Below are 17,773 nucleotides of genomic sequence, written 5' to 3' on the forward strand. Positions count from 1 at the left end.
CAATACAGCTGACTTCACCACTTTTCACACCCCATAATCTGAAGATTGAAACTATAGTGTGGGGGGGGGGGCGGGCAGATATATGGCTGTGGTTCAGCTAGAGCTTGTATATGAATAAAGGGACACAGAGGAATTGAAGCAGTGTCCCGCGGTCTCCGTTTTTCAAATGAAAGAAAAACAATAAACACATACAGTATGAGAAAGTGAAGTAATGTTTTGCTTCTTAGCTGAATTTCTTGAGGAAGCGTAACCTGAATCTGACCATGCTTTTCATCAGTACCTCGTTGTCATATTCATTCCTTTAGCTCGCAGTTCCGCAAGATTGCAAACTTACTATCACCACTGAATGATTTATTTAGCGGGAGGGGGGCGGGAAGAAAGACGGACAGCGGGAGGGGGGTGGGAAAAAGAATACAACAGCACAGCGGCCAACCTAATCAGCGGGAGGAGGGCGGGAACAAACACGGACAGCGGGAGGGGGGCGGGAAAAAGACCACGGCAGGGAAAGAATACAACGGCCGACTTAATCAGCGGGAGGAGGGCGGAAACAGAGATGGACAGCGGGAGGGGGGCGCCATTAACTCAGGTGGTTGAGCAGTGCAGCGAGGCTGTTCTCACTGGTGCAGTCTGGCTCTAGTATAACTTAGCGATGGCTCGTTAGTGAACAGAACTCAGCGATGGGTGTAGGATCGGCAGGGCAGAGCTCGGGTGGGTGTAGGATCGGCAAGGCAGAATACAACAGCACAGCGGCCGACCTAATCAGCGGGAGGAGGGCGGGAACAAACACGGACAGCGGGAGGGGGGCGGGAAAAAGACCACGGCAGGGAAAGAATACAACGGCCGACTTAATCAGCGGGAGGAGGGCGGAAACAGAGTCTGACAGCGGGAGGGGGGCGCCATCACCGGAAAAAATAGCTTGCAGTTCCGCAAGATTGCAAACTTACTATCACCACTGAATGATTTATTTAGCGGGAGGGGGGCGGGAAGAAAGACGGACAGCGGGAGGGGGGTGGGAAAAAGAATACAACAGCACAGTAATGCTGAAACTGCGCGTTTATCTGGGGCAAATTAGAGTTGCGGGCGCCCAAGTCAGCCGGTGCTCAGTAGCGCAGCGCCTTAAGGTAATTGCTGGTGCGCTATTGCAGCATTACTGTGCCTCGGCTGGTGGCCGATCGGTGTAGCGGAGTAGGTCTGATGTTTGTAGTGGCCGGGCGTCTCACTACAGTGATCACTAGTAAAGTGTCACCTGTCCCACTCGGGTATGCACTAGTGCAGCACGGCTCTACTTTGAGCGGTGGACGCTTAATGTTATCTGGGGCTCACCGTGCAGCTGGGCTCGGTACTTCCGAAATGCTCCAGCGAACGCCGAAGACTCATCCGTGACGGGATTATCGGGTAGTTTGGGGCTCTGGGTTAGTCAGTGGGTCTAGAACGTGCTTTGTTAACTCAGGTGGTTGAGAAGGTCAGCGAGGCTGTTCTCACTAGTGCAGTCTGGCTCTAATATAACTTAGCGATGGCTCGTTAGTGAACAGAACTCAGCGATGGGTGTAGGATCGGCAGGGCAGGGCTCGGGGTGGGTGTAGGATCGGCAGGGCAGAGCTCGGGGTGGGTGTAGGATCGGCAGGGCAGAGCTCGGGGTGGGTGTAGGATCGGCAGGGCAGAGCTCTTAACAGCAAGCACTCACCTGGACTTCCTCCGGCGCTCCAGCCGACTCCTGCAAAAGCCAATTCCAAATAAAGAAAAACATGGCGCCCAATACAGCTGACTTCACCACTTTTCACACCCCATAATCTGAAGATTGAAACTATAGTGTGGGGGGCAGATATATGGCTGTGGTTCAGCTAGAGCTTGTATATGAATAAAGGGACACAGAGGAATTGAAGCAGTGTCCCACGGTCTCCGTTTTTCAAATGAAAGAAAAACAATAAACACATACAGTATGAGAAAGTGAAGTAATGTTTTGCTTCTCAGCTGAATTTCTTGAGGAAGCGTAACCTGAATCTGACCATGCTTTTCATCAGTACCTCGTTGTCATATTAATTCCTTTAGCTCGCAGTTCCGCAAGATTGCAAACTTACTATCACCACTGAATGATTCTTCTAGAACCAAGGGAGAGAAAAGATGTAGCTTGCCCTGATCTAATTCAATATTATCAGACTCCTTATCTGCAGGTCATTGCAGATTGGGGGAGATGGACATAAAATGGTTCTTGGTGCATAAATGGGTAGGAAGATTACTATGGCATTTGCAATGATAGCCAGAGGAATGCCTAGCTGGCAATCCCTGTAAAAACTATTTTAGAGATCAAGGATGGAGTATTCATGAAGGGTGGCCTGACCTCTTTCCCTTTACCCAACACACCTATCCACCAGAATCCTGTCCTCGCCCAGCATGTAAGGGAGAAGCATTCAAAAGATGGAAGAAAGGATAATACACAATGCTTTCAGATCTCTATCTGTGAACCCAAAGAAAATCTTTTGAGAAGTGTGAATCAGACTTCTGGGTAACAGATTTAATGGGATGCATTATCTCCAGATACGTCTCTGAAGTCTCTTGCCACCCCCTTTTGTACCGCTAAATAGAGAAGCAGCCAGTAGCCCTCTACGGAGTTCAAGACATATGTCAAAAATATGATTGGTCCTCAGGCCTTGCATCAAACAAAGAAAAACCTCCAGATGAGTAAACCTACGGTCAAATCATCCTCCCAAAACAAATGGAGTGTATGGATATATGAGCTGCAATTCCTTTACCCATAAGTATCTCCTACAGTGAATCAACCTAGAAAATCATACTTTAGTGGTATATAACTCCACAAAATATATATTGGGTCTTCCCAGCTGCCACAGACTGCTGTTGAAGGTGCCACACAAAGTTGGGACCGCTCATGCAAATTTAGTGAGAGTGCATTTGTCCAGATATTTGGAGTTGTTGGGACTTATCGAAGGGGTCATAGGATTCCATGTTCTGAGGGACACGGGGCTAACCTTGGTGGGAGTGAAGGTCCTAGACTAGATGACTTGAATAACTCTAAAGTTGCACTTCGCTTTCAGATGTAAGGAGCAGTAAGGATAGCCATTAGCCTCCTTTGGGGCAGAAAAGGTTAAATGCCAGGGATAGCCCATTGGTTCCATAAACTATGGCAGATGGAATGAAAATAGGAGAAAAAATCACACATTCTGCTTGGCCCTGACTCCAAGTGATCGAATATATGGAATCCCCTGATAATTTATTTCACTAAATAAAAGAATATATATGATTTGCGATTGTTGGATTAAGGGCTTTACAACAGTGTATCTAATAGTGTTCCGGTGGATGTGGTTAGTTATGGGGTGACACGTTTAAGAAGGAAAAGACAGGATAAGGAAGAGGCAAAAAAAGATCGCCTTATACTATGGAGGCTCTGTTGTAAGCCAGCGATGTAGGATTTTATATCTACATCAGACTGGGGAGTTTTGGGGAAGTTGTATTTGTGAAGTCAACAGTCACCTTTTGTCTTCTGATATATTTGATGTTAAACGGTCATTAATTTATCACAAGAGCGTGTGTCCCAGTCATATCTATGCAGACTTGGTGAGAACCATCATGTCAACTGTGCGAGTCGTTGTTGCGTCCCCTTGCTTTGATAGTCACCTGTCATCGGTACTGCTGTTTCTAGTTTATCACCCAGTACCACTCGGCAAGGCTGCGCTGCTGTGAGTTGCACTTTCCTCACAGACCAGCCTCTGAGTTTGTGGGTCGAGCGCGTTGCCACCATGACGCCGTGTGTCATTCCAGAGAGGGATTAAGCCACACTTCATTCTGATGGAAATGCTAATCGGCGCGGGGGGCCCATTATCGCCGAGGCAGGAGTCTCCATTCATCAGGGTCTGGACACAACGAGGGTTGTTATTTCTTCTCCTGGCGGGGAGGCGGCCAGGTGATTACTTCCCCACTTAGCCTTATATTCTTTACTGGGCTTCCGGTCCTTCGGTGCCCGCCCCGGCTTCTGAGGAGATCGCCAATTTCATGCCACTAAAGCCGAAGCGTACCAAGGACGAGGCTTCTGCCACTCTCTCGGCGATCACTGATGATGCATGTGGTCATTCACAGAGGTTTAGAGCTTGAGCGCTGCGACCTGGCGTCCTTTTCGGATTTAAGTGAGTAACGACCGACCCCTTTCTGCATAATAGTATCGCCCCTTCATTTGCTGCACGGCGCCTCATACAAAGCCCGGTCTTTAAAACGCATTAGGAATACATCTCTATGCTGAAAAGTGTGGCACGTTTTACTAATGCAGTGTAAGAGCAGAGAGCAGTTCTGCACTAAGTGTATAATAATTGCAAATCTTTTCTTATAGGGCCAGCTTGACAGGGAACTAACTGTATTTCTGTTCTTTCTACAGTACTAGATATGAAGTGCCTCTGTATTACTTATTCCCTTCTCCATTCACGATATATTTATATGTCTATATACATATATATATAATTTTTTTAATTTCAACATATTTGTTATTCTTTTTACTTGTAGCACTGAAAATTACTGATGTAATTGGTGTTATTTAATTTGTTTTAAATAAAAAATGTAAGAACCCCTTTCAGTGGCTAAGTTCCTTAATTTGTAGATCTTTACTTTCGTTATGATTGAATTATAATGGCAGATAATACTTTGTTGCTGAGACTGACTCCATGTTTTTGGACACAAAATGCTTACGTTAATGTATTCATGTTTTAAAAACCTTTGTTTGACGGGAGGGGTGTGGGGGAGATATGCGCCTAAACCGCACCCAGCTGACATGAGACAAGGCAACATGAATTTCAAGGAGCCCCCCCCTTCCCCCACCCCCCCATTTTGTTCTCAAATTTCGGCAGGTAAACTGAGCACACGTCTTCGGATTGTATATTTAATATGCATCGCTGTAGGGGTTTGAGAGAAGCTTGTCAGAAATGGAGAGGGCCCTGTCCATCTGTCAGTGTTTTTTCTTTCAAAAATGTAAATCGAATTTATTGCTGGAACGACCTCCTCTTCTCACCCCCCTCGTCTTATGTGAGATAGGCCCCGAATGAAGAGTTTACTTGAATTACACGTTTTCCTCGTGATGAAATGGAGGCCGTGGATGGGTCCACGATCTGTTTTTGGGATGTAGTGTCTTAATTCCTATTTTTAGCAACTATAATGTTAACGCAGTAATCTTAATTCCGATATTTTAAAATTTTCGTTGCTTTCTTTATGTGCACTGAGCATTTTCAACTTGTTTGGACAGACTATTCATGTGGAAGGTTTGAACAGCAGACCTCTGAAAAAGAGGCCGCTTGGGTTTTATCTACTTAGGCTGGAAATGCTGATCGGTGTTAAGTGTTAACAAGTCAGGTCCCGGGCCGGCAGCCAATCAGAGCGCGGCCCGGGAATGACGTCACAGGGGTGTCCCGGGCCGGCAGCCAATCGCAGCGCGGCCCGGGACAAAGGGGCGGGGCTTAAAAAAACACCGCGAAACGCCCCCGAATCGCGTTTTCAAGAGAAAGCGCGATTGACAGCCTCTGTCTCCCAATGGCTAGCCTCCATTTATGGAGCTAGCCAATGAGAGACAGAGGCGATGCCGACATCCATACTCTTGACAAAAGTTTTCGATCTGGGAGGGGCACTTCGTGCCCTCCCCAGGTCGAAACCTAAAAACCTCCAAAGGGAATGTGGTCTTTAAATAATATCCAGTTCTGAGGAATGTGGTCTTTAAATCATATTCAGTTCTAATCAATGTTACCACACTGAACGGGTCAAACAAATGGACTAATTTTCATAATATTTCCTAAACGGTTTGTGGTGAATGCCACAGGGGCTTCAAATGTGAGGGCTTTGGTGCAGAGGGCTTTGAAATCGAAGATATCCAGAGGTGATTACATGCCTGCAACATCCAAGTTTGAGGTCTTCAGCTAGATTCATGAAAGGGCCGTTTTGCGAGTCTTTAATAGCGATTCATATGGAATCGCTATTAAGGACTTGCAAAACGAGATTCATGTAGGAATTGCTAAATAAATTGCGATTCCTACACAATCCTTATTTGCGATTAGCAAATTGCTAATCGCAAATAAGGAATAACTCCCCATTCATTCCTATGGGCCTACAGGCCCATAGGAATGAGTGGGAGTTATTCCTTATTTGCGATTAGCAATTCGTTAATTGCAAATAAGGATGCTATTTCAAGGGTCACCCTGTAGCACCTCTGAAATGCAACATTACACAGGTGTTGCGCACACACACATGTCCAAAGGACATGTGTGTGTGTGTGTAACATGCAACAGAGAATAATGCACTAAAGTGCTTTTTTCTATTTTTTTCGCTATTTACCACGAAGTCTGACTTTGTGTTAAATAGCGACCAAATATTGCGAATTCGCAATTTAAAATTGGTTAATGAATTGCATTTAAGGAATCTCAAATAGAGATTCCTTAAATGCAATTCCTCGCTAAAATGCGAATTCTGTAATAGCGATTTTTGCATTTGGGATGATGAATCCCAAATGCAAAAATTGCGCTCGCAAAGGGCCAGATTCTGAGAATCTGGCCCTTTGCGAGCCGATTTTCGTTTCATGAATCTGGCCGCTTGTGTCTAGAATAGGGAATAAGGGAATTACCCTGTTCATTTCCACAGGTGAATTTCCAGTGTACATGAACATGAGAGCGAGGGGCCTTTGCGTGCCACAAGGTTGTGAGGGTGTCAGGGACAGGGATGGTTGTGGCCTGGCAAAAGGAATCTTTTCATGCTCCCCACATGTTGTTGATGGTGTAGAGTGGGGGCCAGGCATTGCTTTTGTTCGCAACCTTGCCAAATCTACATTTTATCAGCCAGGTTTTCCGGCAGGTAATCTCGAGCCTGGTGTTCTCGCACCTGGCATATGCAGGTGCAGAAACACCAGGCCAGTTGTGACTGGGTGGAGCAGCATCTCTCCCAAGGATACCGCTCCACCCAACTTAAAACCAGTGACATTGTGGTAAGAGGTACATTTTACTAAATTTCCTATGTTGCTTTTGAGAGCCAAATGTTAACCAGCATTTATTTTGTACCACCTACGGGCCAATGTTACTGTACTCCAGCATAAAAGTCACCATTTACCACAAAAAGTCCCCAAATTATTTTTAAGGGATCCTCCAATCTCAGAGAAATGTATGCAGTGTCTTTTCTATGTACCAGAAGACTACCAGTTCCTGGAAGTGAAAAAGGATTATGGGGCACATGCATCAACCTATTTAGGAAGTGCAAACGGTGTGAATCGGTAAATTCGGCCGTTTGCGCTTCCTAAATACGTTTTTGGGATGCATGAAACAATTTTTCAAAATTCGCTTTTTTTTTTTGCATTTCCTAAAAATGCGAATGCATTTAAGGAATCGCATTTGTGCGATCCCTTAAATGCAATGAATCAATTTTTAAAAAAATGCAAATTTTGAAATAGGAAGTGCAAATTAACACGAGGTTGACCCTCGTGTTAATTTGCGAAATTCTTTAAAAAAGCACAAAAATGCATTTTGGAAAGTGTCATGTTACACACACACATGTCCTTAGGACATGTGTGTGTGAAACATGCACTTTAAAATACATTTCAGGGGTGCAGGGGGGGGGGTCCTTTGGACCCCCCTCTGCACCCTTGCAATGCATCAACAAATTGCGATTTCCAAAAAAAAGAAATGCAAAACGGCATTGATTCCTATGGGCCCATAGGAATCAATGTAATGCCATTCCTTAATTGCGATTCGCAATTAAGGAATCGCAATTTCCGAAAATTAAGAAATCCTAAAAACTTTTAGGATTTCTTGATGCATAGGATTTTGCACTTCCTAAATTGCGATTCCTTAATTTTCGCAATTTAGGAAGTGCAAAATCCTACAATGATGCATGTGCCCCAAAGAGTTGAATATGGAACTACAAGTGCATCACAAATACGACCATCAAATTTAAAAATCACACATATGGACAAGAATGTGCTATTCATGTAAACAGTTTAAGAGACATGTCATATTTGATATGGCAGCACAAGGATCTATTTCTCCCATATGCTCTTATTTGGTCCCGAAAGTGAACACAATCGTAATACATTCTAGCAAAAAGCAGCAGAAAGACTTTTCATGTAAAGGAAGTAATAGTCTTCCAAACCTTACACCGTCACTGCCAGATAGTAATTCCTCTTTGTAAGATCTGAACTGTGATATACAAGGGGAGCAACTCTTTATTTTAAGCATCTAAATTGAAAAAATAAACATTAGGTGGCCCGATTTACTACTCTAAAGGTGCTTCAAGTTCCCCAAAGCTGCTTTGCCATGTTGAAGGCTCTAGTTTCAGACCATCATGGGATGTCTAATCCACTGCATTCTTGGGAGCATAAGGCCAGAAAAATAATGGGAGAAATTCAGAGGAATTTATTAGGCCACCTCTCCATGTTATATGTATGATACAACTATAAAGATATGCATTTAGCGCTTGTAAATTAAACTACTGTATAGGGTTCAGGTAGCCAAGCTTCACACGAACCCCCTCTACAAAAAATGGCGTATATAAAACAAACTAAGAAATAAAATACTCAACACTGCAAAACCTAACTGAAGATGTAGTGTAAAATCTCTAATGTATCAAGAGTCAAGTAATGGACCAGCACCACACTTGCCACTTTTTTTTTAATATTAAAAATAAGAGCATGAAGAAAATAACAGATTTAAAGTTTTTAAACAATCACTTTTGGCAAATGAAGTATTTAAATCCATACTACAATGTGTAAAGAAAAGGTGAGTGTAACCTAAAGAAAGTATGTAAAAAGTTCAAACTAATGCTTACTGTTTCACAGACCGCAGTTTTACACTGCTCATGTTTTTTAACACTTCCATCATGCTTGGAACTTCAGGCTTCTTTGGGCCACCATCTAGCATGCTCTGATCCACTCCAATCTTCTTCCCTTTCCGCTCTCTAATGAGGTCAATGGCTGATACACTTCGCTGAAGCCCAGACGGAAGTGGAGGAGGGAGTGGAGGAGGGAGTGGAGGTGGAGGTGGAGGTGGCGGCGGAGTGGGGGCAGGTGCACCAGCAGGCAAAGTTGAAAAGCAAGCAGAGTTCTGTTCACCTGAAGAGATAACACAGAAGTTGATCCATAATTAAACCAAACTTAAACATATGCTGAATCAATGCTCTGCATGATGTCACAAGGAAATTATGGATTACTTTAAAGAATACCAGTGTTTATGACTGAAGTATAGTTAGTTTAATGTGTTTTCGGGGGATTTTCACATTTTTACCACAATAAACAAAGCAAAAAAGTAACTGGACGAAAGATGCATTTAAAAAACAGCATATTTTTACAATAGAAGAATCATAGAATGCATTCCAGTAAACATCTAGTGGGATGTAAACATTGAGAATCCCTTTTCAAATAGCGGCATGGCCCGGCTCCGTATCAAGATGGCCGCATCAGTTTAGTGCTCTGCAACAACCGGGGGTCCTGTTACCAACAAATGCGCCTGCAGGGGATTTTTTTTGACAAGTACAATTATCTGTTTTTCGTCGAGCAGAAACCTCCACTTCTGTATTTCCCTTAAGAGGCATGCCCTATGAGATTCTTCAGTCGCATCAGCCATTTTGGATTCCCCACAATGCTGCACATGAAAGGATTACTGGTGCTTGGACGTGTATGCCAACCCTTTGGAGCTCCTGTAAGTTACTTCTCCTCACACAGTGCTTCATAGCTCTTCTTTTTACAGTACATTTCCGTTGGTGCTTTTAAATGTTTTACTTACTTGTTCCTGTGAGAAGTTGGCCTGGTATATGATGTTCACTATTCTAGTGAGCACCTTGCACCAGTCCAAACAACCGTTATGGTGATGGTTGTAAAGTCAACCTTATAGAACAGCTATCCTAGTGGTAGCATGGACAAAAGCAGTCAGGCTAAACTCAAGAGTGCATGTGAAGCCAGCTGTTTTACCATATGCAATCCCTTTAATACCAAATGAAAGGACACCACACAGGTTATATATTCAAAATATATATGTATTTATTTCTAAAACAACCCTCTGTACTCTTTATGAGGACAGAAGCACAAGCGCATAACAAGTTACTTAATATAGCATACAATAAGTTGCACAAATATGGATAGGCCCTGGTGGCCCGTTAAACCATATACTAAAATAGTGGTATAAGAACCACGTCACGAACAATGGTAAGGCCTAGGGCCTTGGGAATCGCTGGGGCTACACTGTACTAACAATAGTTAGGGAGCAGGAGGCCACGGGATGCGGGTGCAGTGTCTAAATGCACACTCCTGCACACATAGAAGTCAATGGGTGCGTTAAGTTAGAAAGTTAAAGGTTTAGGAGTCTTCCGACTGGACTAGAAGCTAACCACTTGAAACTAGGACATTAGGAGAGTTACTCTTTACAGGAGCAACGCAGTACTCGCGTTACCTCACCCACAGGAAGCTGGTGCATAGGTGTCAAAGTGTGTCGGGTTTCGTCGCAAAGTTCTATGGAGCCTTGGAGAAAAGATGCTGCAGGCGACCAGGAGAGAAGAGTCCGGTTGGATCCAAGGGTGGATCGAGGATGAAGAGTACCTGAAAGCAGAGGGGACAGAGTCTGGGTCACTAGCCAGTGACCAGGAAGGAACCAGGCGATGTCGGGAAGCAATCAGGTGATGTCGTGAAGCTTGTCTCTGCAGCCACGTGGACCAGGAGGTGTCGACAACGACCAGGAGCTGGATACGGACTGTCCCACGAAGGCTCTCGCTGTTGGCGGTGCCGGATCTCGATTCGGAGTCAACAGGCCTTGGCAAATGCAACCCACGCAGGAATCGAAGATGGCTTCTTACTCAGGCCAGCAAGGACTGAGGGGCTTCTCCTTTGCAGGGAAGCAAGGGCCAGTCTGGAGCAACCAGACCAGCGGTGTAGATTTCAGATTTCGTTGTCACAGAGGCCACTAGCCAACGGGCAAGTGACCGGACAGACGCGTCGAGCAGGAAAATGCAAAAGGGCCCCACGCAGCACTCGGTGAGTGTGGAGAGGTGATCTTCGGTGCAGTTGGTGCTTGGGGCTGGGGCTTCTCAATCCCCAATGCACAACTTCGAGGGTGCCTCAGAAGTTGCACGGAAAGCAATTCGCTGGCTTTCCAAGATGGCCGGTCCCACGTCTCTCGTCGCCTCCACGAGTCTCCGCTTTGCTGTGGATCGGGTTGTTGGATGTCTGGAAGTCCGGGTCTTGTCAGGCTCTGCTTTCAAGCTCCGGCGGGAGCAACGACAAAGCAAACGGTTGAGCGCTTGATGGTGCCTGCTTGCACAGGGTGGTCACTCCTTGACCACAAGGGAGATTCTTCAGTCTTCTACGTCAAGTAGGATGGCGAAGGTCCAGAGTTTCGTATCCGAGTTTCAGTCACGATATATCTAAAGTCTAAGGCAACAGCTCCTACCTATATACCAAATCTAGGGGCTGGATTACCTGCTAGGTCCCTCATGTGGGTGTGACCCAGGAAGGGGGTGGTTACACACCAGAGCTGGGGCTGGAGTGACCCAGCACCGGTTTAAACTGGCCTATGCATGGGACACCTTGTGTGCCCCAGGCAGTGTCTCCTTTCATTCAGCCCTCCCTGCCCCAATCCACTATCTCCTGTCTGGGGTGGTGCTAGCACCTCCCTGTGACAGGAAACCTATCGTCCAAGCCTCCCTCGCTGGAAGGACTCCCAGCAGCAGGAGGTCAGACTTGTGTTTGTGGCAGCAGCATCCATTTTGTGATGCTGAGGCTCTGGTTAACTTTAACCAGGATTAATGGAAGTAACATGTCTTTTCCCTCTAGAAGGGTGGAATGCTACCCCCGTCGCCAGGACTGGCGAGGGGGTAGAATTCCAAAGCGTATGACACCTTACACGACATGTTTTGATAAAGCCAAACCAAAGATAGCATTTAACCGCGAGGTTTATAATGCACTTAAGAGTATATGGTATGGCATTATCCTAGAACAGCTATAAGGACATGGTTCCGAAAGCTGCAGACAGGCTCAGCTCATGCTAGAGCACCATCTCACATAAAACCAAGCACTCTGCCTTCAGGATTGTTAAGGCCTGCCATAGGAGTGACTTATAGGTGCATATGTGTCCAGATATAAGGTTAGACATTGGTATACTATATCTAAGCAAGGGGTGATTACACAACCTTGCCCCAGCTGAGTGATCAGCCGGTTGTGTCAGTTTGGATGGCCAGCCAGGGGTGGCAAAAGATATGCTGCAGCCCCTGGTAGGCCTTGGGTGCACCTATGCCCTGGGTACCTATAGTACACTGTACAGGGACTCATACGAGTAACCCAAATCCCAATTGGTGATGTACCTAAAATACATGGTGTGAATTTAGAAAGAGAACAGCAGGGCTGTGGGTCTGATTAGCAGGCCCACAGCCACATTAAGTCGAAAACCAGTGAAGCAAAAAGCAAAAAATGGGGTGACCATAGGATAGCAGACCCTACTCTCCTACAGTTCCTACCGCAGTTCTGTCAATGGTGTAATTCCGAAGTCTTCTGTTTACGTTCACCTCACATTTTTCAAAATAAAACAAAATGATGTACCAGCTTCCTAATGGTTTGCTCATTTTTGTGACCAGCGACTTATAATCTGCAATCATATAACAGCTCCCTTGATTCTTAGACTTCCTATATTTATTCTACGCTTTGTACCATTATTGTCAATATATGGGATGGTTGGGAAAGTTGCAAGTGAAGAAAACTCACTTTGTGTCCCACAGATTAACATCCAGACTCCTTTGTTCTCCAGTGCTCGTTAATGTAGAGGAAACGTCAGGCAGTTTCTCCTTCAACATTGTCTAAACTGCTATTAAATACTTACTGTAAATTCTCTGCGAATGCTAACTCAGCAGAAAATAAGTAACCAAAGAAAAACAGTCTGGACCAGATTCAAAAAGTGTCTCCACACTTGTGGCAGAATCTCCGTACTGCAGTTTCTCACTGCGGAGATTCCACCAGAACTGCAGAGCCTCCGCCACGACTGCGGAGGCTCTTTGTGAATTAGCCCCTTTATCTCCTTGGGCATCTGTGTCTTTGGGTTTACCACAGGAGCAAATAAGAATTCTAAGGTTATTTGTGGAAGATATATATATAAAAAAAACCTGCAAAGTTTGGATGGGAAATTGTAATTCCTAGATAAAAGGTGAACTGATGTTGAACAGTAGATTAGTGATCCCCAACACTAATCTGCTAAAATTGGCTCACTTCAAAAGAATGTTTCCACTGTCAAAAACACGCCAAGGGTCTTGAAAATTGACAGCATGAGGATTTATAGCAGATCAGAGAATTTAGAACGGAGTGACCCTATTTCTCTCTTTCATTCCTTCGTACCCAAGGTCCTTGATTTGCCAGACACAACTCGATTAAACATTCACAGAGCTCACAGAATAGTTTGTTGATCAATTGCTTCATCATCTCCAAAACCAAGAGGTGTTATAATCCTCTTTTTGGAATATACTGATTTATTACTAGTAATAATTGCAGCAAAAGCTAATAAATAGATTTTGTGGTCTGGCTACAAATTCTACTTCCCACAAGATGTTGTGAAAGCTACTGCAGATCGTCATAGGTGTTTTTTAGATCTACATCCTAACTTCAGTTTTCTTAAAGGAAGATTTAGTTGAATTTATCTATGAAGCTTCTGAGTGACATATACAACTAAAACATCACTGAAGTCTATGATGACCCAAATAGTCTTCACAGATCACTGGATGAATGCCCAGGAGTAGCCATGGAAACCTAAAGATATAATTCTTCTTGGGGCTCTTCCTTATGTATGTTTTTGGTATGTATGAAGTTGTTGTGGATGTATATGCCTTTATTATTTTGTTTTTCTAATTAATGTCTTATACTTTCCAGCTTGTCATTTAGGAACACATTTATCCTGGTCCCTCATGTGGTTCACCTTCTCGCCTTGTGTTTTGGCACTCCTGGCCCTCTCAGAATGACGCTGTGCCATCTTCTCTATGTGGCTCCACCAGCACCACTTTTTTGTGTTAAATGTAGGAATGCTATGTGTATTTTCTCTCTATATCTTTTGCTCACTTTCCTTAGTCTCTAGTTTTTTTTTCTGGGTCCCACACTGGAGAAATGTTCTCCCTTATCATTCCCCTTTTTCTCCTCAACTGTACTGCTATGTGATTCTTATACATTTTTCTCATTGTAAGATCCTTTTTCTGCATGAAGTTGTTTAATTATCTCTACATGTATTTTTCCCAATCAATTTAAATGTAAATGCTTGGAATTCTAAAGGTCTTAAATATCCTATTAAAAGGCAGCATGTCCTCTCATATTTAACCAAGCGTAATATGCATTTTGCCTAGTTACAAGAAACCCACCCTTATGAAAGCAAAACATTAAAACGTAAGCAAACCTGGGTGCATAATGTTTTTTTTCTCACCTGCTGTCTTCCTCTTACCACATTTAAAGTTTATGGGCCCATGCAAATACATTTTGGGTTGACTTCTCTCACAAATTGATGAATTGTAACCTTAATTACCTGATTACTGGGGCGGGAGGCCACTATAACCAAGTTTTAGATCCTTTTATTGACGGGAACTCTGATAGATCTTCCAAACAAAATGCAAAAGAAATGTAAATCTGCTGTTACTCAAATGTTTTCTTGTAGATGCATGGCAACTTTGTAATCCCAGCACTAGAGAATATACATTTTACTCTCCTACATAATTGTCAGTCACACATTAATTATATGGGGCGTGGCTTGGACGGCAGATGTAATGGATGCCTGATCTCATCGCTCCGTCGGATCGGAAAAGAACGGTCTCCCAAAGTTAATTGAACTGTTGGACCTCAGCAAGGAGGGAATCAGGCAGCGGACACTGCACTGCAAAAGATGGTGCAAATGAAGCGATCACAGAGATCCTAGATTGGAAGCAAAACGGAAAACAAGTTTGCCACTCGTCGGGAGTCAACATCGACACAAAATGGCACCTGTGCAACAAACACTACGAGGAGGTCCTGCTTACCGACATGCCGCATCGACAACACCGTGAGGGCCCTCTCTCAGCATATAGACCCCAATAATTAATGAGGTAACCTTAGTAAGACTCAATAAAGGAGGGGTTGCAGGGCAAGGTTCGATTTAGCCAGCACGATTTTGCCTGATCCCATCATGGCGGCAGGAGGGACATTCTTAACGTCTAGCCACAAACAACAATGTCAGAGCCCTTGCACGAGGCAGAAGCAACTTCATCAGGGGCGAAAGTTTTAAGACGCTACATAACCCGCATGCAGCAGGCTGTTGCTAAGGATTGCCGCGAGTCAATTCAGGAGCGGCTAATGGGACCAGCGCGCAAGCTCACCCGACTTGTTCGTGTAGCCACTTATACGGCCAACAATAAAGCACTAGTTATTAAGTGCGAGTGAGTGTGTTTCTTGGGGCTGTAAATATCAGACGCTACCCACTGTCCCTGGCCAGCACAAGCACGAATAATAACAGTCAACAAGTACAGAAAAGTGCGAACAAGCTCAACCACTGTGATCCAAATCAGTGTGAGCTTGCCTAAAAAACAGCAATGGCGCAAAGCTCACAGAGGCATAGCGATGGTTCCAAGTTAGCGCCTTGAATGCCAGCCCGTGGGACAGCATTGTAGAGTGACCCCACCACTAATTAAACTGTGCAACTCCATAGCACCAGCCAATAAGACGTTAGTTATGTACACGCCAAATACATAGCAAGTGGGCAGCGTGAAATCGCGAGGACACGAGCCAACAGATGCTTTCCAGACTCAAGGAACCTATAACCCAGGCGCAAGGAACCTATACAATAGCAGCCAGAGGTTACCAACACCATCAACCCTACACTCAAGATGGCGCCTACAGAGGGCCTCTAATCAGAATCAAAATCGAGCCAAGCTACCTTAGGGCGTAGTGCTTCAGGATCATTGGTTCATCCAATCAACACCTCCGCACCAGTCTCCTAAACGATCCGACATTCAACTCTCAAGCAAAGGATATTCAATCGCGATAAGCTCCTCAGAATTTCGGGACCGTGACCCGTTGGGGAAAACCCATCAAGGGCCTTTTTAGATAAGGATAACTAGTGACAGAACGCAAGCCTGAATACAGGAACAACGTGCCCACATTGTCCTGACTTAGTACAGACAATCAGAAGGACCTCTGGAAGAACAATAATCACTCAAGAGACCCACAATACAATGGCGGACAGAGAATCTAAACTACACCAGCAAAAAAGGAACAATGGTGATTCTACACCCTCGGACTCTCCGCTCAAAATTAAACCGGACATCAACAGTACACTGGATAAGATTCTCCAAAAACTGGCGGACGTCCATGACTTAGCTAAGTCCACAAAACAAACTACAGACGCTATTCAACTTGAATTAGCGGCCATGAGGGCGGACATAAATGTAGTTAATAACAGATCACTGCCCGAACAAAGAATTAGTGATGTAGACGATATCTCCCATAATTCAAGTCAGGAGATGAAGGCCTTGACAAAACTAACATCAACATTACAAAAACAACCAGCGGAGCTTGAAGATCGCAATCGTCGAGGCAATATCCGAATACGTGGGGTCCCGGATGGCTCGGAGGATTCGGCAGGCTCATGCTTAGCTTTTCTTGAGGATTGGATTCCTAAATTTACCAACTTAAAGTTCGAACTGGATCGTGCGCACAAAATACCCACCTTTAAATCCACGTCAAGACAAACACGCCCTATAATTTGCAAACCACTGAGATCTCAACATACAGAAGCTATCCTTTATCATGCTCGTAAGAATCACCAACTCATCTGGAACGGCCATAAAATGATATTTACACAGGACTACTCTAAGCCTACTGTTGACACCTGGAAGGGATTTATTGCCTTACGCGACAAACTCCGGAGCAAAAACATTAAATTCTCCTTTGTCGGCCCTACCAAATTCAGAATAAATGTTGGTAGTAGCAATCACTACTTCGATGACCCTAGGAATCTCGCATCATTCTTGGAAGGCTCGACCACTCAGGACTTGGATGCTACGCAATCTGCCACCAACAAAAGGAAATCTTCCCTAGACTTGGGCGCGGGATGAAGAAGGAACCCGACCCGCCATACGACAGGCTAAGTGTCTTAAACCATTATCTACCTCGTGGCCTTCCGACCCTTCAGAGTGCGCCACTTCGAAGGAATTCACAGATTCTCTGCTCTCCCTGAACTTGGTGCCGCATATTTCGGTTCCCACCCATTCTCACGGTCACATTCTCGACCAGGTATGGTCCCTCAACCTCCCAATTTCCCCGGTGACTGTCTCTCCCTGCCCCTGGTCGGATCATGACCTCATTTCCTTTTTCATCTTAATTGAACCAGCGCCGAAAATCCCACGCCCCAAAAACACATGGGCCAGAAATTGGAATAGAGTTGACCTCCCTGCTTTGACCTCCCTGCTCCGGAATTCCCCTCCAACCCTTGCTGGCCTCTCGTCAAACTCTCAAGCCGAGGCAATTAATGCCTGGCTAGCCAGAGGCTGTGACTCTGAAGCCCCCTTGCGCCGTATTTCCATCCGTCGACCCAAGGATTCTAATAGATGGTTTGATGGCAACTTAAAAGAACTTAAATTGACCGTTCGTCAAGCAGAGAGACACTGGAGGAAGGACTATTGTCCTTCATTAAAAACCCTCTACCTCTCTGCACTTGCCAAATATAAAACGGCAATCCTTGATGCCAAAACCGCCTATTTTTCCACCAAAATCACGTCAGCCGAAAACAAGCCCAGGGAGATCTTCAACATTGTGAATGATCTAGCC

The 17,773-nt window shown here is 44.8% G+C and overlaps 1 protein-coding gene across 4 annotated transcripts in view; it reads right to left on the reverse strand.

Moving 5' to 3' along the window:
• The window catches only part of MTFR1 (mitochondrial fission regulator 1), a 324,993-nt gene that overhangs the window by 54,527 nt on the left and 252,693 nt on the right, over positions 1–17,773 (reverse strand). For all 4 annotated transcript variants that reach the window (XM_078687236.1, XM_078687237.1, XM_078687238.1 and 1 more), the window contains one exon: positions 8,794–9,076. In XM_078687236.1, the coding sequence (XP_078543362.1) occupies positions 8,794–9,076 (283 nt within the window). The remainder of the gene's footprint in view (positions 1–8,793; positions 9,077–17,773) is intronic.

This window comes from Lissotriton helveticus, chromosome 4_1 (assembly GCF_964261635.1).
Source record: "Lissotriton helveticus chromosome 4_1, aLisHel1.1, whole genome shotgun sequence".
NCBI classification, from domain to species: Eukaryota; Metazoa; Chordata; class Amphibia; order Caudata; family Salamandridae; genus Lissotriton; species Lissotriton helveticus.